Raw genomic sequence first — 26,329 nt, forward strand, 5'->3', positions numbered from 1 at the left:
TTATGGCCTCCCATACTTCCCTCTCTGTAATGTCTGCCACCATTTCTAAAGCCTCAGTATCTGTTAGAGAGGGAAGGTTTAAATTTGTTGGAAATGACCCAATTTTACCAGGTATATAGTATTTTGACAGTATTTTTAATAGCAACACTATTCCGGTATCTGGCAGAGGGTCCCACGTTAAAATTTGCCTAGAGAATATACCATGGTATACTGAAAATATTACTATAATACCACCCAAGCCTAGCTTAACACTTACGCAAAATCTTTATTAACAACCCAATTTTGTGTGATTTGTCTGAATGTAAGTGTGCCCTGTGATGGGCTGGCCCCCTGTCCTGGGTTGTTCCCTGCCTCAGGCTCCCCAGATCTGCACCTGTATCTGTTCTTTCATGTGTTGCCTCTATGTGGTGCTGCTTCAGTTTTGAATCCATTTGTCTCAAAATTTGAGAAGTTCCAGATCTTCACCCACAGGATGTGTCTGCTTTTTTTGATAAAGGACCATCAAGTACTTTTTCAGTTATCCTGGGGCACTGCTGGCAGTCCCAATAGCATATGTATTCTGTGTCCACAATTATAAAACCTTACATTTTTTTACATAATATAAACCAACACAATATGACACACAGACAAGCAATACACTAAACCGGAAGATTGTAAGTTCCCTTTTCCCTCAATACAGCATCATTACAATAATAGACAATGTTATTATGACAGGTGTGAATGCCTCTGATATAATCAAAGTCAGATCTAGCCTGTCGTCTTCCTGATTGGGTGGATATGACATGATGACTGCAGCCCCATACCCCCCAGGCTGTGGGGGAGTCCTGTCTCCAGCTGAGTGTCCTGCATGCAGGTGTCCAGACGTAGTGCAAAGACATGCCCTGCAGGTGATCTGGTGTCTCACAATGGTCCTTAGTGATGTTATAGTTTGTGTGTGTGGACCCATGTACCCTTGTGATGGAATGACACCAAGGGTGCTCCCTGCCTGCCTTTCCACCATGGGCAAAGGATCACAGTAGGGGAGAGAGAGAAAAAAGCACTTTCCAGTTTTATTGGATTAACCTCAGTGTGTTTCTGGACTGTGGGGGGAAACTGGAGTACCTGGAGGAAACCCCATGATGACATAAGGAGAGTATGAAGATTCCACACACATGGAGCATTGGAGGAGACTCGAACCCTGGTCCCAGTGGTGTGAGGCAACAATGTTATCTCCCATAATACATTTTCTAGGATTTGAGAAAAGTCTTTCAAAAATGTGACATTTGGCTCACAGTGGATAACTAATTTGTTATGGCAGTTGTAAAGCACTAGAGGGCAGAAGACAGCAATAACCTAGTTAATAACCCAGTACAGCATCTCCACTTACAAACACCAATAAACAGCATGATTAGATGGAAGACTGCATGTGGGCCACAAGGGGGCGCTGGCTCCCACCTGGGTGCTCGCACTCATGCATCCTGGCACATGGGTTCTTGCATTCGGGAGGCTTGGTGCCGCAGGGGATGGGCGGGTACACGACACAGTGGCAGGTTAGCTCGTCTAAGATGTTTTTAAGGTGGGGGACATAAGAGGGGCTATTATTCACAGAGCGGCCAATGACATGTTTTGAATCAGTAAGTGATGTAGAGGGAGCGCTCCAGGGACCAATCAGCTCTCAGCTGGGGCCAGTGCCCCTTTGGTCCCTGCATATGATATGATCCTGGACACAACATTAACACGGCAGAAGAGACTCCCTTAGACCTCAGGGCCATTTACTGAACAGAGAGCAGAACCCGCCCCCCATCCTGAATCTCTGTGACACATTCAGTTCAGCTAAAGGCATCAGACCTTCACTTTGGATCGTCTGACAGGGAACTTCCTAAAAAACAGAATAAGGCATTTTCACTACAGAGGTACTCAGACTGCATACAGCCTGGCAACCAAACCGCGACCTGCAGAATGAGGGCCGCCCCGCTTCGCTGCACTCTCCCGGCATCGCCAGCTCACCTTAGTCCTGAAGCCACATCGGCACCTGATGGTGGACGTGAGGGAGCAGGGTCCACAGCTGCCTTCGTGACACAAGCTCTCACACATGTGCACGACATTTGAGGAGAGAATAGTAGCCATACTTTATTCATTCAGGCTAGGAATTCCCATCTTGCTCTCCGTGAATCACACAGACACATATACAGATAGGGGACAGCTGGGGGTCGCAGTGCAGAGTCAGCCAGCATGTAGTGCTCCTGGGGCTGGGGGCTAAGGGCTTTGGAGAAACACTGCTGCCCCTGGGATTTCACTGTACGGCTCCCGTTGGATTCCAACCTTCCGTTCATGGCAGAGCATGTGAGCAGAGTGGAGCGGTGAGAATTTCCGCTCCTCGCTCACTAGGCTGTTGGCTCCGCCCGCTCCTCCGCTCTACTAATTCGCACTACGCCGCTCCGCTCAACACCGCTGCTCGCTCCACTAAAATTTCCTCCCGCTCCAGTGAAATCGCTCCACGCTCGCTCCAATTTAAAAGAGGGACAAATAATCTGCAAATAATCTGCATGCCTAACAAATGTCACCTTAAACCGAAGCCTTATATCATAAAGAAATATGAGCAATGGCAACATTGCCACTCAGAAAATATTTATTTTTAAGCAACATATATAGACAACAACGGACACGTTTGGCAATGGCATTCCACACAAAAATAGGCATAAAAATAAAGGAATCAATGGTCTTAATAGTCTAAGGAATATACAGGCTAAGCATCTACGTTTTAAATTCCTCAATCTTTTCTGTTGATGCTGCTGCTGCGTCTCTATAAAATAAAATTTCACTAACAGCGTTACGTGAAATTTAAAAAATTCTATTAGACCTTCTTTGAATGACAAAACGAATTTATTTGATTACCAATATTTACCAATATAGGCTTTTATACTTTAATTTATAGACTTGATATAGGCTACTACAACAATATAAAACTTGCTCACGTTTTGCTCTGGCTTCCGTCTGTTCGCATAAACACTCTCGTTGTTTCTGAGAAAAATGATTCCAAAGTGAATCTTTACTCACTGAAACAGTTTCACCACCTTGTTATTCTTGCTCTACATTATAATTGTCATCTATATACGTTTGATAAGAATATTACACTTGTATGATCTATCAGTTTCCTTTGTGAAATACTTTGCGAATTCCATCTCGGCCAATTTCTGTAATAGTCTTGATAACTGTACAGATGAATTCTGGGTAGATTTGGGCATGCCTCAGAATCGTAGTGTGAGCGGTGTCGGAACGAAATTGAAGCGAGACAGAGCGACCGCTCCAGCCTTAATTAAAAAAACCGCTCCGCGCTCTGACTAAATTCCGACCGCTCCGCTCCTCGGTCACGCTCCGCTCACATGCTCTGGTTCATACCCACCAAGGCACACGCACCAACCCCCCCCCAACGAGAATGAGCATAAATTGCCGGCAAACTCAGCAAGCATGTCCCACAGTGGGACAGGCATGACATTAGACGAATATTCCCTCAGAATTGCATTATAATTAGCGGGAGGAAAGTTACTGACATGTAAAATCAATTTTACAGAAACTGCACGTCGGTTGTAAATCTCTACATAATGTATACCATGTCATACCCTCAAAGTGGTCTTATCACAATGCAAGTCGCTAAGACTCTTATTATTACTGTAATCATGCCTTTATCTGACATTTGTGAAAGTTATCTACACAGTAGGGCTGTCAAAATTAACGGGTTAACGCGGATTAATCCATCATCATGATTAATCTGATTAAAATTTTTAACACAATTAACCCATTTGCAGCGCAGAATGACTCAAAATCCCATCTGTAATTTGTTATCAACTGATATCGATAACAATGGAAATTAACCAGGCTAGAATTGGATTTCATGATTAGTCGGATTATTTGTCGGATTTACGGTAGTTTGGGCTAAGTGAACGAAGATAAAGACCATTTAATCTGAGGTACCTTAAATCCGACAAGTTGTCAGGGCTAAGCAAAAAATCTTGCTTTTTGATATGGGTCCATGGTATTGCACTTCTGTGGCAGATGGAATGCATCCGACTTGTGTTCAAGATGTTCAATAAACATGTTAAGTGCCTATATATTCCCTTTTTTCTTGAGTCTGTTTGCTCATGCAAAATGAAATGCGATTAATATAGATTAAAAATGAATGATATTTAATCATGATTAATCAAAATTAATCCTCAGCAACCCTGTGATTAATCTGATTAAAAATTTTAATCGTTTGACAGCACTAGCCTTTTAATAATTGAGTAATCGCCACAGCTCTATACATCCATAACTACAGTTGTCATATGACAGTGTGACTTGTCTGTTGTCAAAATAATGTTTAAATGACTATTGGTGTTTTTTATGTTGAAGTTCATAACTACAAATTGTGCATAATTATATTCATAATTAGCATTTTGGTTGACATTTTTATATTTAGATTTAAATGTAAAGATTTCACATGTTCCAAATGGCCATAATTTTTAGTTTGTTTCAGTATGGTGTGAGAATCAATTCACAAACCCTTATTAGAGGTAGATATTCCATCCCAGTGAACGTTTAATTGTCTGTACTTTATACATTGTTACTATTACTTTAGTGACAGTAATTAGTAGTTTGCTAAACAGCTGTAGTTTTAAAAAGTGATAAAGGTTTAGTTGGTTTTGTTGGTCAGTATAATCCCACCCCCAGCCCCTGACGTAACTGGTTCCTGGGTCTTGACCAGCTAAGAGTCCTGGACCAGTTTTCCGAGTGAAGAGCTAAATATTAAGATCTAGTTTGAGATTAGGTAAGAGCTCTGAACCAGCCCTAGAACTACCTTGGTGGAAAAGGAGTAATAGTGGCCGGGGCCTTTGATTACCGAATACTGCAGAAGGTAACAGGACATTATTTCTAATTCACTTTGTTTAGTTTAATTAACTTTTTTTAGTATGAAGCCTGCTTATTTTCTGATCTGTTACCGTTTGCCCTGGTAAATGTTTGTTACTGCATTATGCTTTTAATATAAACTTAATGCATCCTGTATCCATTTCAAATTAAAAGTCCTCTAGTGTTTCTGTGGAAAGAATCTCTTCATTTCCTTTTATTGTGAAATATTTGCAGGCTTGTTTTGTTGAAAATCCAGTGCCTTGCATAGTTCCCATACAAGTCTTCAAATGTACACGTTGTGTACTTATAAGTTACTACAAAACACAGTTCTGGATGAGACATTATAATGGGGACATACTATTTGTTAAGTGTGGCCAAAGTTTCAAATAATGTGCTACACACTGGTTTGCGAAATAATGCATTATTCATTAACCAATCAACAGCGACTTAAGTGTAAAAACACCAAAGACGTCTCTGCAATTTCCACCCATCGTGTCAACATAACTTGTCAACAGGAGCGTCAAGGGTAAAAACGAAAGTGAAGATTTTCTTACCACAGGTTGCCGTTTTATGTAACAGATAGTGTAACATTAAGAAAGAATTGACTGAACACGCAGTAAGTAATTACGAATGACTATTAAATCAACAAATTAAGTCATAATGTGTTAAAAATAGTGGAATAAACAATAAGAATAATCTCATCTGGAAGTAGTTCGACTGTTTATAACGATTGCCGAAATGGATCCATTATTATTATTATTGAAGTGTTTCTTTAGAATTTTGGTCCGAAATCGTATTTAAATGTGTGGTGAATATGCGATGTTATCAGACGGATGGTATTTTAGTTAAATCGCCAAGTCGCTTTAACTACTTAATTCTGTACTCTTTCCTTGTTAGTATTCTGATGATTGACCCTTTAATTTATTTTCTCTTTCTATGGGAAAAGCAAACTGAAACACGCCTTTTTATTCATGGCGTTTATGATCAATTACGAGCTCTGTAATGACTCCTACTTACGCGACATACAGACTCGTTGAAAAACTGTTGCTAAGAAAATTAATAAATCAGAATCGACGTCAGAAAACAAGCTCTCGACAGCCGGCACTTAACGCTTACGGTGCAGTAAAGGGGGCTACGAAACCTGTTATTTGTTTAATAATTGTCCATGTGATATTTTGTGTTGGACCAAGTTTGTGGTTTTTATATGCGCAGGATATTTGTATTGGCTTTGGTGAAGAGGAGCACTGACTCGGAAATGAGTCTTTCTGGGAATGACAGGGAAGCAGAGAGGTGAGAGGATTGTGTGTGTGTGTGTGTGTGTGTATGGGGGGGCATGTATATATTACATTACCTGCTTATCACCTGTGTCCAAACCAAGCTCTGCTTCAGTAGCCTTATTATCCACACCAGACTCATGCAGAATCGGCACTGACTCCACAGATTCTCCTCCTATGGGCTGAGTCATAGCACAGCCATCTGCAGCAGGTCCAGCCACGACGGCCCCACGGCCAAAGCGAGATCACCCACACTACAGCCACCCTCAGCGGGCACCGGCCCCTCGGCTACCGTACTCACCATAAACAACAGTCTGTCCTGTTTTTCCTGGACAAGTATGGATGAGATGTCCCATTCTTCCACATCTGAAGCACTTCATTCTGCTCTCAGATGTCACAAAAATCACAAAATCGAGCCCAGCTCAAACTCTAAATCAAGCTCATCTACCTCAAATTAGAACCATATATACTGTACTTATCTCCTAAATGAGACAAGGTGCTTTATCAGCAGTGATTTACACCCCAGATCTAAAAGGCATTTCATTGGGGAAACCAGTTTGCCATTGTGCAACAGTTCCTGTGCACTACACTCATCTATTACAGTGCCTTGCAAAAGTATTCATCCCCTTTGGTGTTTGTACTGTTTTGTCACATTACAAACTGGAATTAAAATGGATTTCTGGGAGCGTATTGCCATTTGAATTACACAACATGTCTACTACTTTAATGGTGGTATTTATTTTTTCATTGTAACACCAACAATAATTAAGATTAAAAAAAAAATAGATATCTTGAGTGTGTGTAGGTATTCACCCCCCAAATTCAATTCTTTGTAGAGCCACATTTTGCTGCAATTCCAGGCTGCAATTCTCTTAGGATATGCCTTTATTAGCTTAGCATGTCTAGCTACTGGGATTTTGCCCATTCTTCAAGGCAACTGCTTCAAATTCTCCAACTGCTTCAAATTAGATGGGTTGCGTTGGTGTATAGCAGTCTTCAAGTTATGCCATGGATTCTCAGTTGTATTGAGGTCTGGGCTTTGACTAGGCCATTCCAAGACATTTAAGTGTTTCCCTTCAAACCGCTCCAGTGTAACTTTAGCAGTATGTTTAGGGTCATTGTCCTGCTGGAATGTGAACCTTCATCCCAGTATCAAATCTCTGGCCAACTCAAACAGGTTTTCCTCAAGAATTGCCCTGTATTCAGTGCCGTCCATCTTTCCTTCAGTCCTGACCAGCTTTCCTGTCCCTGCAGATGAGAATCATCCCCACTGCTTCATGCTGCTACCACCATGCTTCACTGTGGGAATGGTGTTCCTAGGGTGATGGGAAGTGTTGGGTTTGCACCACACATAGTGTTTCCCACAATGGCCAAAAAATTCAGTTTTAGTATCATCTGACCAAATTATCTTCTTCCATGTATTTGGGGAGTCTGCCACATTGTGTTGAGCAAACTCCAAACGGGTTTTCTTATTTTTCTTTAAGTAATGGCTGTTTTCTGGCCACTCTTCCACACAGCCCCGCTCCATGGACTGTACGCCTTAAAGTGGTCCTATGGACAGATACTCCCATCTCCACTGTGAATCTCTGCAGCTCCTTCAGCGTTATCTTTGGTTCTTTGTTGCATCTCTGATTAATGCCCTCCTTACCCCGTCTGAGTTATGGTGGGCAGCCTTCTATTGTCAGGTCTGTGGTGCTGCCATATTCTTTCCATTTTGCTGTAATGGATTTAATGGTGCTCCATGGGATATTTCCCTGAGGAACCTTCCCGAGGGATTAATAAAGTACTATCTAATCTAATCTAATCTAATCTATTGAAAGTTTGGGATTTTTATAATCTAAACCTGATCTATACTTCTCTACAATTTTGTCCCTGACCAGTTTGGAGTGCTCCTTGGTCTTCAGGTTGCCTGCTTAGTAGTGCTGCAGAGTCTGGGTCCTTTCAGAACAGGTGGATTTATACAGACATCATGTGACAGACCATGTTACAATGTGATTGCACACAGGTAGATATTAATCAACTAATTATGACTTACAAAGTTATTTGGTTGGACCAGCTGTTATTTAGAGGTTTCAAAACAATGGAAGTGAATACCTATGCGCAATCAAGATTTCTGTTTTTTCATCTTAATTATTGTTTGTGTCACAATAAAAATCAGTTTGCGCCATTAAAGAGGCAGGCATGTTGCGTAAATCAAATGGCGCTAACTCCCCAATCCCGTTTAATTCCAGCTTGTAATGTGACAGTAACTGAATAAAAGGAGGAGCATTTGTCAGTATTATTCTACTTAGGGGAAGCCTCAAAGTAAACAAACCTTGAATTACAATACTGCTTTGAATTACGCCATTTGCCTTTTCAATACTATTTAGAGCTACAACTAATCCATTTTTCATCCAAAAAGCCGACAGATTGTTTTCATGCCCCACCATGTTCCCTACTGCCAGATTGCACTCCTCCACGCTGACTCCAGCCTCCACCTTAACGCTGTGCTGCTGTGTTAAGTTCTCAAAACTCATTGTTCTCTGTGTCATCTTCCTTGCCAGCAAATTGCTAAATTCTAATACAACCTTACCAAATAAGGAGATGTTACACAAACATACAATGATACAACATGGAGAAAAGCAAACAATTGAAAAGTCCAATTTAGCCGCAGATGGCTTCCAGCCCTCACACTCACCACGTCCCACTTGCGTGTGAGAGAGAGACAGAGAGATATTGATGAAGAGAGAAACAGGCTCCAACCCCCACAACCTCATATAGGCAGAATAGAAGATGAATGTATGAGTGAAAGAACTTTCTCGAGCTCAGCCACACAGCAACTGAACTTCTTCACAAAGTTTGCATCCTGAATATACTGAGCTGAACCACATGATTCACTGTTTGGAGAAGCAGCCTGTTTGTGTTGAGAGGCCAATGTGTGTAAATTGTACTAAGATGTCTGTCCAATAAACCTGTGTTGTGTGTGAAATTGTGCATGTACAAAAAGAGTGTAAAAGGATTTTCCCTGATAGACAATCTATAACAGGCTTGACTTTGTACGCGCTTTAAATCAGGGCTCTTCAAATCTGGACCTTGATTCCAAATCCAGGCCTTGTTTTCAGTTCTCCCAGGCAGTTAGTTTAATAATTACTGATTCTGATTGGTCAGAGGGGCTTCATACCCGGCTCACAGGTAAAGGGAGGCTGGAAAATCAGCAGTGCTCGGCCTTTGAGGACCGTAAATAAATTACAAAATTTAACAACACGAAAGTAAGTACTATAACTATCTGTTTAAGGGAAAGAAGAGAAAAGGCTGAACAAGTTACAGTGCAAATTTAAAAAGTGAAATAACAGGGAAGCAGAGGAAAATAAACTGTAGCTAGAGGTTACATTATATTAATAGCAACAGAGAATCACTCTGCATTCCTTCACCATTTATACTTCAAGAATTTGAACAATAATTACAGTTCATTTTTCAGTGCAGTCAGGAAGCATTATATTCTACAAGTTTGCATTTGTGGATAAAACACATGGTCAAAATGATACTTTGTAATCTACACATGGATTTTAAACCAAAATTTCCATGTAATTTGTATTTTAAAAATTTAACTGAAAGCAACAGAACAGACATGTTTATATGTATGTATGTTTCTTAATCTACATATGAGTACCTTTAAAGACGAAATTTGAAGAATCCAGTGTTTTACATGCCTGCTTTTCCCAATGGTGGAGTGAAATACACAATTTAACAAATTAATTTGTAATGTATCATGTAATGAGTGATAAAATGCAAAGGACTTAATTTTGTTAATAAAGGATTTGCCGATTTCTTGTATTCTGATATTATCAATTGTTGAATGTCAACAGCATAAAACGAGTTTTCTCGTTTATTGTCCAAATTGGGCTTCCGGTGAAAATTATACAGAAGTGCACAGTAACCTCAGAAGTCCCAAATCATGACAGGAACAAATGTGCAATGTGGTACAGAAAACAATAAACAATAAACACACTGTCCTGACCTTAAATGGGGCTCCACAGTAGGCTGTGCAAGTCTGCGTTAAAACGATTAAAAAATACTAGCGTGTAATTATTTTAAAATGAATTGCACATGTTAGAGAGTTAACTTTGATAGCCCTAATAACTAAGGAGTCTATCACAGGGCACACGGCTGGGGTACATCCTGGGTACACCCTGCATGAGATGCCAGTTTATCACAGGGCACAGACCTGTACATAGTCATAGTCTTTGCCCAGTTTAAAGACACCAGTTAGGTGACATGGGGAGAGCATACAAACTACAAAAAATCAAAATGTCTCATATTAGTTATGGTACATTGATGTGCTGGTGTGGCCTGTTATAGCATACAGCAGGACAGATCAAGCTCTCCTGTATCCAGCTGTGTGTCCATGAAGAGTAACTGGTCAATGGATCCTCCAATGAACTTCAGGACAGGAGACACTCCATTTGATGAAAGGTCAGTTCAGTGCTTTTATATTTAACTAAGGTGAATAAATAAGCTTCCTGTTTTAATTCATTATCTTCTTAGCTTTTTCCACAAATAATTCCGCTTCTGTAAGCCTAATTACACACGTGAAGGAATAAACAAAAATAAAGATTATTATGTCTACTTGAAGGTATAACCATTTCTTTCTGTGCACTTTCAGTAGGATGCAACAGAAGAGATCAGGCTCTCCTGTACACAGCTATGGGTCCATGAAGAGTAACAGGTCAATGGATCCTCCAATGAACTTCCGGAAAGGAGGTAATCCATTTGATGAAAGGTCAGTTCGGTGCTTTTATATTTAACTAAAGTGAATAAACAAGCTTCCTGTTTCACCTCATTTTCTTGTTACCTTCTTCCACAAATTCTTTCCCTTCTATAAACCCAATTACACACGTATAGGAAAGCATACATATAATAATGCCTTTATACTGTATTCGTAGCACATTCGTATGTGGAGTGTAAGCACACATTGACATTGTAACGTAGCTTTAATATACATTACTAACAAACAATATGATTATATAATTATAATTATATAATAATATGATTATATAATAATAAGGTTTGTTAAAGTATATTGCAGTTGTGTTGTCTTGTCTTGTTCATTGAATTTTTATCAACATCCATTTGCAACATGTAGGTTTTGTTCATTTTTTTCACACTCACTTATCCTGGTCTGGGTTTAATCTGGGGCAGCAGTACACATTGAAAGGGATACCGGTCTATCACAGGGCGCAAGGCTGGGGTACAATCTGAATGGGATACCAGTCTATCGCAGGGCACACGGCTGGGGTACACCCTGGATGGGATACCGGTCTATCGCAGGGCACACGGCTGGGGTACACCCTGGATGGGATACCGGTCTATCGCAGGGCACACGGCTGGGGTACACCCTGGATGGGATACCGGTCTATCGCAGGGCACACGGCTGGGGTACACCCTGGATGGGATACCGGTCTATCGCAGGGCACATGGCTGGGGTACACCCTGGATGGGATACCGGTCTATCGCAGGGCACATGGCTGGGGTACACCCTGGATGGGATACCGGTCTATCGCAGGGCACACGGCTGGGGTACACCCTGGATGGGATACCGATCTATCGCAGGGCACACGGCTGGGGTACACCCTGGATGGGATACCGGTCTATCGCAGGGCACACGGCTGGGGTACACCCTGGATGGGATACCGGTTTATCGCAGGGCACACGGCTGGGGTACGCCCTGGATGGGATACCGGTCTACCACAGGGCACACGGCTGGGGTACATCCTGGATGGGATACCAGTCTATCACAGGGCACAAGGCAGGGGTACACCCTGAATGGGATACCGGTCTATCACAGGGCGCACGGCTGGGGTACATCCTGGATGGGATACCGGTCTATCACAGGGCACAAGGCTGGGGTACATCCTGGATGGGATACCGGTCTATCACAGGGGACATGGCTGGGGTACATCCTGGATGGGATACCGGTCTATCACAGGGGACATGGCTGGGGTACATCCTGGATGGGATACCGGTCTATCACAGGGCAGAAGGCTGGGGTACATCCTGGATGGGATACCGGTCTATCACAGGGGACATGGCTGGGGTACATACTGGATGGGGTATACACCTGTATAGCATACCGTCACTCACATAGTCATAGTCTTTGTCCAATTTAGAGACATCACTTAGCCTATCTGTGACATGGGAAGAACATGGAAGCTACAGAAAATCAAAGTCTCTCATATTAATTACATTAGATTGATGTGCTGGAGTGGCCTTTTATAGGATACAGAAGGAGAGGTCAGATTCTCCTGTATTTGGGTCCATGAAGAGTAACAGGTCAATGGATCCTCCACAGTAATGTGTCCCAAAAAACTAAAACTGTTGAAAAGTATAAGTCTCACCCTCCAAAAAGTTACCTATAGGTAAGTTGTTCTTAGAGAAAAATTTTGAACCTAATTATTTAGGGGTGCCCCAAAAGGGTCAAATTTTGAAATTTTACCTATTGAGAATGAACATTTTTCTTACTTTGGACTGTTGTAACTTCATAGTGTACAACACTGTATATAATATACCCCACACAAAATTACTTATTTATTAACAGTGTGTTGAGTGTAATTAAATATTCTTTGCTTTGATGATGTCATGATTGTGTTTATAAAGTTCTTAAAGCTGCAAGAAATTAGAATTTTGTCATTTGTTAGCATAAACAGTCAGTGAGCTTGTGTTGTTGACTGTTATGTGTATCATGAGTGCTACTGCAAAACACGCTATGAGAAGTATGGTTGATAGGACTTGTAAGTGAACAAATAGTTGGTGCTCGTTCACCATCAGCACACAACGTTATGCGACATTTCATGTTTAATCTTCGCACACAAAAGTTGTCTGTTCTTCAAAGTGCTACAAATGCTTATGAACAGCTGTTACCAGAACAGAACAGAACAGAACAGTTGTTTCTTGGTTCTTGACCAGAATTGGCCAGCCTGGCTCTGTTCCCTGACTTGGCGACAATTGATGAGAAGCGCCTGCTGGTGACGAAAATTATAATGAACGTGGGTCACACCTCCTGACAACCATTCCGACCAGCATTTCTGATCTACAGATACAGTACCAAAATCACTGTTCAGCATAATGCAGCTTGATGACAGCTTCTTAAATCTTCCAGTTGAATCGTGGCGTGAGAATCAGTTTTACCTAACTGCAAGCACTGTTGCTCGTCATTTGGCATGTGTCAATGACTGCACAGAGCGAGGGGTTGCATTGATTCAATACTTCAATTAAACTACATTCGATGAAACACAAAAGCAGTATCTTTTGCAGGTCGTTGAGAACCATCGTAAAAACTATCCTCACCTGACAGTGAAGGCAATGCACAACATATAATTGACAAATGTATGACAATAATAGTAGCTAGCGCTACCAAAAGCAACTTGATTATAAACTAAAGATGTAAATTGTAGCCAAGACAGTTGACTGTATAATATTTGTGTAATTTACATGCATACTGTAGTGTAACAATGTAAGCAATAGTATATTAGAGGCCAGTCGAGCAGATGCGTGTAATATTAAACGTGACTTGCAATGCTAGATTTGCTAATTTTGCTATAATTTATCTGCCAATTCATTACTACAACATCTAATTGACTTTTATATTCTTATTCAGGACTCTAAGGTATAGTAAGATTAGCAATGACAAATTTGCAGCAATTGCAATTCTGGAATTACATCAGGTCAAACACAGTGAAATTTTCAATTTCGATAGGTAAAATTTCAAAATTTGACCCCTTTGGGGCACCCCTAAATAATTAGGTTCAATTTTTTTCTCTGGGAACAGAGGAAACCTATAGGAAACTTTCTGGCGAGTGAGACTTATACTTTTCAACAGTTTTAGTTTTTTGGGACACATTACTGTGGAGGATCCATTGACCTGTTACTCTTCATGGACCCAAAGCTGAATACAGGAGAATCTGACCTCTCCTTCTGTATCCTATAAAAGGCCACTCCAGCACATCAATCTAATGTAATTAATATGAGAGACTTTGATTTTCTGTAGCTTCCATGTTTTTTGGGACACCCTACTCCACAGAGCTTGAGGGAAGGAGATATTCCATTTTATGAAAGGTCAGTTCATTGCTTTTGTATTTAAGTAAAGCGATAAGCTTCCTGTTTTCCTTTATTGTTACCTTGTTCCACAAATGATTTCTCTTCTGTAAGCCTAATTACACACGTATAGGAAAGCATATATAAAAACAAAGCTTATTATGTCTAAATGAATATTTAACCATTTATTTCTGTGCTCTTTAAGTAAGATACAGCAGGATAGATCAGACTCACCTGTATACAGCTCTGTGGACAGTGGATTTTTCTCCAATGATGAAAGGTAAAGATGTAAATTGCAACTAAGATATTCCTGTATAAATATGTATACTATATATCACAAAGAGAATAACATCAATCTCCATACCAGTTTTACTCACAGAGAACAACAGCAGAGATCTGATTCAGGGAAGCCTGGGATTCTGTCTGCAAACAGCCATCAGATGGATTTGTCATCCATATTCCAGGTGTCATATTTACAATCTGCTTCCTTGATCTTGTACCAGAATACAGGTTATATTCCGATATTCTATTAGAATAACATAAGTAACTTTGTTTGCTGCATGAACAGATAACATTTTAAAACAGCACACTCCCTGAAATCCGATTTTTTGCTTTTTTAATTGAATGTATTCACATATGGACTCTGATGATTAGTGCTATACTATCAGTTCCTTTGTTCTTAATTTGCATTAAATATATTTCCTTATGCTGTGTACGGGGGGATATGACATACTATTATTATCACTGTATTTTTCATTTTTTGGACGGTGATGGTGTTATATGACGATATAACATTTTCTAAGTTTTGGGAAGAGTAGCATGTCCCGTCCATTCATGAAAATATTATATACAGGTACAATCTCAATAAATTTAAATATCATCGAAAAGTTTATTTCAGTAATTCAATTCAAAAATAGAACCCATATATTATATAGATTTATTACACACAGTGGTATATTTCAAGCATTATTTCTTTTCATTTTGATGGCTTAGAGCTAATGAAAACCCAAAATTCAGTATCTCAGAAAATTAGAATATTACATAAGACCAATACAAAAACAATTTGTAATACAGAAATGTTGGCCTACTGAAAGTATGTCCATATATGCACTGAAAACTTGGTTGGGGCTCCTTTTGCATTACTGCATCAATGCGGTGTGGCATGGAGGAGACCAACCTGTGGCACTGTTGAGGTGTAATGGAAGCCCAGGATGCTTTGATCGCGGCCTTCAGCTCATCTGCATTGTTGGGATTTGACACGAGGTAGATGAGGGGGCACGCACACGGGAGGATCAGACAAGCGGGGCATGACAGATACCATTGTCATTAAACCAGGTTTTGGTACTTTTGTCAGTGTGGGCAGGTGCCAAGTCCTGCTGGAAAATGAAATCAGCATCTCTATAAAGCTTGTCAGCAGAGGGAAGCATGAAGTGCTTTAAAATCTCCTGGTAGACGGCTGCACTGACTTTGGACTTGATAAAACACAGTGGACCAACACCAGCAGATGACATGGATCCCCAAATCTTCACTGACTATGGAAACTTCACACTGGACCTCAGGACCTCTCCACTCTTCCTCCAGACTCTGCGACCTTGATTTCCAAATGAAATGCGAAATTTACTTTCATCTGATTAGAGTACTTTGGACCACTGAACAACAGTCCAGTCCTTTTTTTTCCTTTGCCCAGGTAAGACGCTTCTGACATTGTCTCTGGTTCAGAAATGGCTTGACACAAGGAATACAACAGTTGTAGCCCATGTCCTGGATACGTCTGTGTGTGGTGGCTCTTGAAGCACTGACTCCAGCCGCACTCCACTCCACGTGAATCTCCCCCAGATTCGACTTTAGTGGCTTACCCTCCTTGTGGAGGGTGTCAATGACTGTCTTCTGGACAACTGTCAAGTCAGCAGTTTCCCCCATGATTGTGTAGCCTACTGAACCAGACAGAGACCATTTAAAGGCTCAGGAAACCTTTGCAGGTGTTTTAAGTTAATTAGCTGATTGGAGTGTGACACCATGAACTTTGTTACAATATTCTAATTTTCTGAGATACTGAATTTTGGGTTTTCATTAGCTGTACAGTAAGCCATAATCATCGAAATGAAAAGAAATAAATGCTTGAAATATATCACTCTGTGTGTATTAAATCTATATATGAGTTTCACTTTTTGAATTGAATTACTGAAATAAATTAACTTTTCGATGATATCTTAATTTATTGAGATGCACCTGTATATATTGTGCCTTCGGTGAGTCGAGCGCCGACCGGCTTGTTTGCATATTTTCTTTTCTTTTTTTATTTATAATACCCAACCACCACCCTCCCTCTTTGGGAATTTTTATTTAGCTGAAGAGCAGATCACAAATCAGCCCACCCCTGCCCACCGCCCATTATGACGTAACGGTACACAAATAGACAAATAAGACATGACAGGTAAGACAGATAAGACATGATATTGTAAGACACGGTTGTGCACGTTGACGTAGACAGACAAGACAGGACAAGACTAAGCAAAGCCATACAAACACTGGGATAGTTAGGAATTTACTGTGAAGTTGTCAGAGTTATGAGATGCAGCTTGTGGGGTATGATTGCATTTGGGGATATAGTGTGTGTGTGTGTGTGTGTGTGTGAGAGAGAGAGAGAGAGAGAGAGAGAGTGTGTATTTATGTGTATCATTCAGTGGGTTTAGTTTACAGGCAAGATCAGTGCGATGTTGAATGGGGCCCAAACTTTTTTGAAGTATGGAGTTTGGTGCTGTAAGGTAATAAATTACATTGATATATAGTCTTTGAGTAGGTTTGACAGTTGTGTGATGTTTATTGTTTGTCTGGTTTTCCAGTTTAACAGGATAGTTTTCTTAGCAATAGGTAAGGCGACCAGTTATGAGTTTTGCATCTTTGATTGGTGGGGTTATGTCTGAGAGATCTCCAAGTAGACAGATGGGAAATAGTGGAATGTTGCAGCTTAGTATTATGGAGATTCTGTTAGCAATTTCTTTCTGGAAACTTTGAACTGATGGGCAGAGCCACAGGGAGTGAAAGTAGGTATCTGCTGTGTGTTGTTATGCTCCAGTCTAGGGTTGGAGCCTAACAAAGTGAAAGGGAAGGAGGGATTGGGAAGAACAGGACAACCAGAGCTAGGAGAAGGACACAAAGGAAGTCTTTTTTTATAGTTTTTTTTATAGTTTTTCACAAACACTGTACAAACACTAGGTGTAACGAACGTCAGGAGTGACAAAGGCCAAAGAAACAAACAAAAACACATCTACCGAGTATAACCCCAAGCTAAGCTACCTAAGTGAACACAAAAGGGATGAAACGAAACAACAATGCCTAAACCTTTCTCCCAGACCAAACAAGAATAATCCCCACGTTTACGATTAAACAAAAAGGCAGACACTCCTTACACCCACCTAGACTTCAGAGAGGTGTAAGTCGAAGTACAGGCGAAAGTTCAAAACCAAGCAAGCAGTCAAAACCAGGGCGAAGGTACAATAAGGGAAGAGGCGAAAATTGGAAGTCAAGAACAAAACAGTCATACATGAGCATTCAAACCAAAGGCAAAGCGAAGGAAGAGCGAGCTAGCAGGCGAGAAGCAAGTAGCGGGCAGACGAAGGGACGAAGCGGCAATCTCTTCAGCCGACGAACCGGAAACTGCTCCGAAGGCAAGGGAGGCGGGGACAGGTCCAGAGGGCGGAGTCGAGGATGCAGTTGACCAATTGGCGAGTGGGTAGGATGTCCGAAGGACCTGCGGGCATCCTCCTAAACTTACGGCACGTAATACTTACGGCACTGGAAAAGCCCATTTTATACATCTTGTGCTGGGTGATGTGTACTCTGTGAATTATCTTATATTGAATTAGTTGTAGATTAGCGTTTTTAGTCATAGTGAAGGTGTCCTTGCATATTTGGGTCCAGAATTCATTGCTTGTTGTAGATGATAAGTCTTTCCCAGGATTCGATTGGGATGGAAATTGTTTTATCTACAGTGATATTAGTTTGTATAATTTTGAGAGAACTTTCTTTGTGTCAGTTATTTTTTTGATTTCTTCTACCAGTGGAAGTAAATTGTTGTTTAATATATTTATTTTAGATTTAAAAACAGACTTTAATTGGAGGTACCAAAGGTATTGTTCTTTCCCAATGTCTTGTGCATTTGTTGATCCTTAATTTAAAACTGACTAGCGAAAAAAATCATTCATTCATTTGTTTATATGTTTATTTTTCGAAAGGCTGCAAGCAGCTCCCTGCATTTTTTTCAGTTAAATTCATTATGAAAAGTTCTAAGAATTGAAAATATGCTTAAAGGCATTTATATTACGTGCTGTGTTAGATTATCAACAAAAGTGTTTTTTTTTTTAAATAATTTTAATTCATAAAACCTCAGGAAGTAATTTTATTTATTTTTCTATGCATTCATTTGTTTACCTGTTTAACTTTATTTTTTAAAATTCTGCTGGCAGCTCCCTGCATTTTTTAAGTTCATTGTGAAAAGTTCTCAAAATTAAACACAGGCTTAAAGGCATTTCAATGAGGTCTTATGTCAGTATTTATTTTTAATTTTACATCAACTTCAATTTTTTAGAGCAGACATATACCGGTTTCAAATATCAGTTATCGGTTTTCTAGTTTAGCAATAATTGGTATCTGCATCGGCTCTGAAGAAACCTTATCAGTGTATCCCTTGTTCTAGTGTTGTATGTACTGTATGTATATGTAACCAGGTTATTTTGTTTAATGTGTATAATTACACAAGAGCTGTTTATTTTTAATTTGTTTATTTGCTATCACGACACAGCATTAGAGTATGTTTACTACAAAATTCACACATGGCGGAAAACTGGTTACTTGTACTATAAAAGGACAAGTAATCAGATTACAATTGAAGCTTTGAAGAAAATGAAATGCTTTATTTTTCATAAATAGGCTATTGTATAATTACACCGTTGAATTCTTGTGGTGTTAATGGTGTTGTGCAAATTCACATCGTGGCACACAATTACACAAGTAATGACTATGACACCAGTGTACCGCACACCCCTAGCTGTGTATTTATATATGCATCTCTGGATTGCTGATAATTCAGTCTTGTCATAAAATGACAATGAAATAGTCTTGTTCTGTGTTATCTTTTCTTATAGTCACTTGAGGAAAATGCAGTGAAATTCCTGAAGAACAAATTGAAAATGTTTAAGAAATATCTGAGTCAGGATTACCCAGCATGCTGTGAGCCTCAGATGGAGGATGACAGTGTGTTGGACAGTGATGGTAAGATGCAGAAGATCTGTGGCAGAGAAGGGGCTCTGAAGATCACACTCTACATCCTGAGGACCATGAATCAGATGGATCTTGCTGACAGGCTGGAGCACAGTAAGAATTTTGGATTATTTATATGTTCATCATGTTCTAACTGTATAAGTTTATAGTGATTGTTCTGCATTATTATGACGTTGCCTGATCACCAGTTAAATTTAAGCATGACTGATGCTGAATATTATAAGGAAACCATGAGTGTAACATCAACAGTTCAGTGACACCCTCACTCATCAAGTGGAATCTTAAACGTATGATTCTTTAACATTAAACTAACCAGGGGTGGCTTTCATGAAAGCGATCGATTATAGAAAATAATGAACAAGAGAACAAATGACATAAGTAAAGAACAACTGAGATCTATGTGCGTTTCCCAAAACCCATCATTATTCCTGAATTAACAAACAAGAGAGAGATTACTAAGTACTTTGGGCGGAGCTTAGTGGGTGCTCTGATGATGCTCCCCAGTCTGACCTGATTATTTCTGTACGTCTTTACATAATTTTTAATTGATTGAATACCTGTACCTTGTACGTACAGTACATGTTTCCTTTACGTATTTTATTGAATTGACCCTTGGTTACATATACGACTTCTGTCAATAAGTTTATAGTCCCTTCGTTTACTCATTTTACCTCACTGTAAATGCAAAAGAATACGGCAGCCAATGCCGTGTTCTATGAATTAGTATACTGTACTGTACTCTATTTTTACATCAAACATTTGTTTTCTTAAGGTAATGTATTAAGCTAACTTTTAAATGAAGTTAAAGTGCTTGGGGAGCTTGACTGCGGTCATATTTAAGGTTTAAACTATAGAAATAACCACATATTACCATTTTTAGTGACTACCAAACACTAAAATTAATTAATAAGTTATTTTCCATGGGCATATATTTATTGTTTTTGCATATTTAGCTGTTTCTGTGTGTTATCAATTGTGAGGAGTCTACAGTAGTTTTTCTGATAGTGGGTTGTCTGATGGATAAGGTTGTGATAGGGTTACTTGATTGACTGTAGGAAGTGCCCTTCCAAATGGTACACAGAATGACAGTTACATTATTAATTCTATAGGTGACACTCAAATGTGGCATTCATTATGACATACACAGGTGCTCAACAGTAGGCCTGGCTACCTTTTGCTATTGTAAACATTTGTGATCGCATGGGGGATGGGTCGGGGGTGGACGGGGCAGGATTCAGTGTATGCTGTTTATATTAACTGCTGTGTAACTCATATTTAGATATTAAGCTGCACTTTTAAAGCTGCACTTATACTATGTATATGGATTTATGTGAAATCAATTACATTTAAATTCTACTTCCTTATATTTAAAGTCAAATTGTGATTCAGCACCGTGTTTTCAATCGATTTATGAATTGAATTTGATTTTCAAGTTCATTCTCAAGTCAATTCTGAATGGTGCACAACCCTGTTATGTACTCAAATTGCATACAGGTGTTAAAACAGCGAGCCCCTTTTGCGCTATTTCATGGTCTGCATTGTAGTTGGTAACACTTGATAAGGGTACAAATGATATACTTAATGCTAAAATAATTCATGGCTCATGATGATTTAATGGAGAAATTAATACAAGATGTGTCACGAATTCCTGTTGCTCACCATGAACTAAGTCACAATGACTATGTGATTGCATCACATTTACTAGATCATCAGTTAAGGAGACTTAATTCAGTCACTTCATTCAATAATTGATATGCCACCAAATGAATTGTATTCCATGTAATGCAACTTTGAATACAGTGTGGCACTGTGCTATTGTACTTACAGACTGGCTGATCAAATGCACGGACTCAAAATGAAACTTTGTGGATGTAACCTGCATTGTGTGGATAAGCATACTGCCACACTGTATTTAAAGTTGCAACCTTGGGCATGGGAGGCATGGGTGCTAGTGTCTTTCACTAGCATGTCTGTTAAGGTGTCTGGGAATGAGGTTTTCCCACTGCACACCACTGTACCCGCTGGCTACCATTACTTGTAATAGTTAATTTGATGGCATATCAATTAATGAATGAAGTAACTGTGAATTAAAACACCGTAATTGATGTGTAATTAAGTGTGACAATCACATATAGTCATTGTGACTTCATGATTAGTTCATGGTGAGCAACACAAATTCATGATACATCTTGACTTAATACAGCTATTAAATCATCATGAGTCATGAATTAGTTAAGCATTACTTAAGTATATGATTTGTACCCTTACAGTGTTACCATATACGTCTATATTGCAATATAGGCCCGCTTATTATATCATCAGCATTATTACGTTGTCCAACAAAGTGTCAATGTGTTTTTCTCATCTATTTTGGCTGATCTCTGTGTCTCTGTGACAGGACAGCAGGCAAAAGTTCAAATAAAGAACGATGTAGAAAATATGGAGTGGGTCGGAGCACTCATAAATCTATGAATGAGATAAACTACTTTAGTTGCGAAGGGTCATGGGAAACACGTGTTAATTAACAATCGATCTTAAGTACTAGATAACTAGCTACTCAGCATTATGAAGCTTTCAGTAAAGCCACCCCAGAAGAGAGATAATCGGTATGATGTTTAAATACAGTCAGTGACAAAAAAAGTAAAGCACCCAGAAGTAATGGTCCGATTTAGATTTAATTTGGTACTTATACAGACCAGTTATGGGCATGTACATGATTAAAATTGCAAGGAACTAGCACGTCTAGTCACCAGAAAAAGAAGATGCCTTGTAGACGCATTAGACAGCATTAACAGCACTTGACAGAGTTTGATAGGGATCACGTTGTGGGTTTGCATGGTAAATGGTAAATGGTAAATGGACTGCATTTATATAGCGCTTTTTACCAAAGCGCTTTACAATGTATGCCTCACATTCACCCATTCACACCACACATTCACACACCGGTGGCGGAGGCCGGGTGGTCGTATCATGCAATTGCCCGGCATGTTGGACATGCATATGTCACAGTTACCCAATGTTGGAACCAATGGCTATGTGAGGGCACCCACACAGATCGTGAAAGTTCTGGTTGCCCAAGACAGACCACACCAAGGGAAAATTGTTGTATTGTGCACCAAGCATTACAGAAGCCCATGACATCTGTGCCTGCCATCCCGACACAGCTATGGGGCTCTCTACAGCACCCTGTGTCATCCCGCACCGTGTCTCGACGACTGGCATCAGCTGGATCCCATATGTAGACTGCCGTTAACACCAACGCAGAAACGACTGCGTTTGGAGTGGTGCCCTAACCAGGAGGCATGGACTGATGACGAGTGGCATCGTTCCATGTTCAGCAATGAATCTCAGTTCTGCATTACCACGGATGACCATCATATGTGTGTATGGCAGCGCTGAGGAGAGAAGACCAATCCTGCCAATGTTATGTAGAGACACACTGGCATTACTCCTGGCATCATGGTGTGGGGAGCCATAGGGTATGACTTCATGTCATTTCTGGTAGTGATTCAAGGGACCCTGACAGGACAGCATTACATCAGTGACATCCTGCATCTGCATGTCTTACCGCTCCTGAAACAGTACCCTGGTACATGTAGACTACAAGACTACGCCCATCCACACATGGCACATGTGTCTATGGACTGCCTGCGTCATGTTGAGGTCCTCCTGTGGCCAGCAAGGTCCCCTGATCTTTCCCCAATCGAACATTTGTGGGATCAGCTCAGACCCAGTGCCAATCTGCTGGATCTCAAGGGCCAGGTACGACAGCTGTGGGCCACCTTGCCGCAGGAGAGGATACAATGGCTGTACGACTCCCTTCCATACCATATCGCCACATGTATCCAGGCCCGGGGGCCTACTGACATGAGACCAGCAGTGTGTCTATACTGCCTCCTCTGTTGTCTGTTTCATCTGATATTATAATCATTGCGATACAGTCACATGACCTTTCACCACATCCAGATTCATTTAATTTCCACCACTCCATCTGGGTGCTTAACTTGTCACTGAGTATATTTTAATGTTTATTAGTCCTGCATGAAACATACAGGTTAAGAAACCATGTGTTTAATCATGAAATATATAATCATGAAAATTTGTTTTTACAGGTGAAACAAAGATGGTTTCCAAGCATAAACTAAAACAAACACTGAAAAAGACATTTCAGTATGTGCTTGAAGGACAAGCTAAATCAGTTCTGCTCGATCAGATTTACACAGAACTCTATATAACTGAGGGCAGAACCAAAGCTGTGAATGATCAGCATGAGGTCAGTCAGATTGAGACATCATCCAAGAGACCTACAGCACAGGAGACTGTAATCAAATGTAATGACATCTTTAAACCACAACCTGGACAAATGACACGGATCAGAACTGTGCTGACAAAAGGTGTGGCTGGTATTGGAAAAACAGTCACTGTGCAGAAATTTATTCTTGACTGGGCTCAAGGATCAGCAAATCAGGATGTTCATTTTGTATTTCCACTACCTTTCCGTGATTTGAATGTAATAGATAAGAAAAAATGCAGTTTGATAAACCTACTTCATGACTTCTTTCCAGAAATCAAAGACCTTGGACCTGCTCAACTTTGTAATTGCAAAATATTGTTCATCTTTGATGGTCTGAATGAGTGTCGCCTTCCTTTAGATTTCCAGGCCAATGACAGCTGGTTTGATGTAACAAAGCCGACATCATTAGATGTGTTACTGACAAACCTCATTAAAGGAAATCTACTTCCCTCTGCTCTCCTCTGGATAACTTCTCGCCCAGCAGCAGCCAATCAGATCCCTCCTGACTGTGTCCATCAAGTGACAGAGATACGAGGATTCAATGATCCTCAGAAGGAGGAGTACTTCAGGAAGCGATTCAGTGATCAGTACCTGGCTGGCAGGATTATCTCACATGTGAGGTCATCAAGAAGCCTGTACATCATGTGCCACATACCAGTCTTCTGCTGGATTTCAGCCACGGTTCTTGAGAGGTTGCTTAGTGAAGCAGGCAGTGGCGAAATCCCCAGAACTCTTACTCAGATGTACACACATTTTGTCATCTTTCATATATCCTTGAAAAATCAGAAGTATCTCAGAACACAAGTAGCAGAGCCTTTTTCAGAATCCTTAAGAGTAAATAAAGAATTCATTTTGAAACTGGGGAAGCTGGCTTTCCAGAACCTCCAAGATGGCAATCTTATCTTCTATGAGGAGGATCTGAGAACAAGTGGCATTGATGTGAGTGAAGCTTCAGTCTTCTCTGGATTGTGCACAGAAATGTTTATAGAGGAGACTGGATTGTATCAGCAGAAGATTTACTGCTTTGTACATTTGAGTATTCAGGAGTACCTGGCTGCTTTGTATGTGTTTTTAAAACATGTAAACCAGAAATTCAACTTCTCCACATTAACTTCACTCCAAAAAAGCACCTTCACTGATCTTCTAAAGAAGGCAGTGGATGAAGCTTTACAGAGTAAGACTGGACACTTAGATCTCTACCTCCGCTTCCTGCTTGGTCTGTCAATGGATTCTTGTCAGACTCTTTTACAGGGCATTCTGTCACAATCAGAAATTAGATCCCATGACACACAAACAACGGCCAGCTGCATCAAGGAGAAGATTAGGGAGAATCTCTCCTCAGAAAGGACAATAAATCTGTTTCACTGTCTGAATGAACTAAATGACACCTCTATAGTGGAGGAAGTCCAAAATTACCTGAGGTCAGGAAGACTTTCGACAGAAAGCCTCTCACCTGCACAGTGGTCAGCTCTGGTCTTTGTGCTGCTGACTTCAGAAGGGGAGCTGGATGTGTTTGACCTGAAAAAATACATCAGATCAGATGAAGGTCTTCTGAGGCTGCTGCCTGTGGTCAAGGCATCCAGAACAGCACTGTGAGTCCAGGGTCACTTGTGGCGTTACACTGTCTTTATAATACCTGTAGAGTATAACTGAATTTTATCATTAGGGCTGTAAATTTTTCGCGGCAGTCGCGAATTTCACGAATTTGCGCATCCGCCGCGAATTTTTTAATCATGCCGCGAATCACCGCGATTCTTGCCAATGCTAGGCCGTGCGAAGGCGGTCATCTAGTGCGCAAACGCTGTAGAGAGCCGACTGCCTGAGTCGCGACGGAAATTTACGACCTGTTGATTGACATTAAACTGTGCATTCTCGTGCGTTGTACGTCGTGTGTATATAGTCATTAGCATATTCTGGAAGTTCTATCCCAGATCAGTAACTGTGGAAATAGGGCGCTAATCAAGGTAACTGCAGAATTTCTAGAACTTATGGGCTCAGTATATAAAGGGAGCCACTGTCCTTAATGTAGTGAATGATTGTCGTTTGCCGTGTAATTTGGCCGTAATTAAAATCACTAGTTTGTTTGTCAGAACATTCCGTGGTTTGAGGATGACATACAAGCAAAAACTGAACTGCGTACATACCTGTCAAGTGTTGGTGATCTGAGAGCAACTCCTCATCCAGCAGACTTTTGGTTTGCAGCAACACAACAGTTTCCAAGACTGTCAGACATTGCATTGATATGTTTGAGTGTGCCATGTAACAGCGTTGCTGCTGAGCGATCTTTCAGTCTGTACTCTGATGTGTTGAGAGACGACAGACGTAGCATTATGGACGAAAACTTAGCGATGTACCAGAATTCTGGAAAACTGTAAATGTTTAGACCTTTAGTGTATCTGACTATGTTTTATTCAGCAACTGTTTTTAGTTGTAGTTTGTAACACTTATGTCATGAAAAAATATGTGTGTATTGCCCGCAGACAATCGACTTCGGCTCTATTTTAGATTTATATCAAGTAATAAACTAGGTAATATACGACGCCGTGAA

At 40.4% G+C, this 26,329-nt stretch overlaps 1 protein-coding gene across 2 annotated transcripts in view; it reads left to right on the forward strand.

Annotated features, from left to right (window-relative positions):
- The first annotated feature begins 5,197 nt into the window (after window positions 1–5,197).
- Window positions 5,198–26,329, forward strand: part of LOC111841617 (uncharacterized) — a 103,051-nt gene continuing 81,919 nt past the window's right edge. For both annotated transcript variants that reach the window (XM_072711446.1, XM_072711448.1), the window contains exons 1-8: window positions 5,198–5,389; window positions 6,076–6,153; window positions 10,476–10,589; window positions 10,780–10,896; window positions 14,413–14,487; window positions 14,575–14,671; window positions 19,352–19,580; window positions 23,600–25,373. In XM_072711446.1, coding sequence (XP_072567547.1) covers window positions 5,253–5,389; window positions 6,076–6,153; window positions 10,476–10,589; window positions 10,780–10,896; window positions 14,413–14,487; window positions 14,575–14,671; window positions 19,352–19,580; window positions 23,600–25,373 — 2,621 coding nt within the window. In that variant the 5' untranslated portion in view covers window positions 5,198–5,252. The remainder of the gene's footprint in view (window positions 5,390–6,075; window positions 6,154–10,475; window positions 10,590–10,779; window positions 10,897–14,412; window positions 14,488–14,574; window positions 14,672–19,351; window positions 19,581–23,599; window positions 25,374–26,329) is intronic.

The sequence above is a fragment of the Paramormyrops kingsleyae genome, chromosome 1 (genome assembly GCF_048594095.1).
Source record: "Paramormyrops kingsleyae isolate MSU_618 chromosome 1, PKINGS_0.4, whole genome shotgun sequence".
Taxonomy (NCBI): Eukaryota; Metazoa; Chordata; class Actinopteri; order Osteoglossiformes; family Mormyridae; genus Paramormyrops; species Paramormyrops kingsleyae.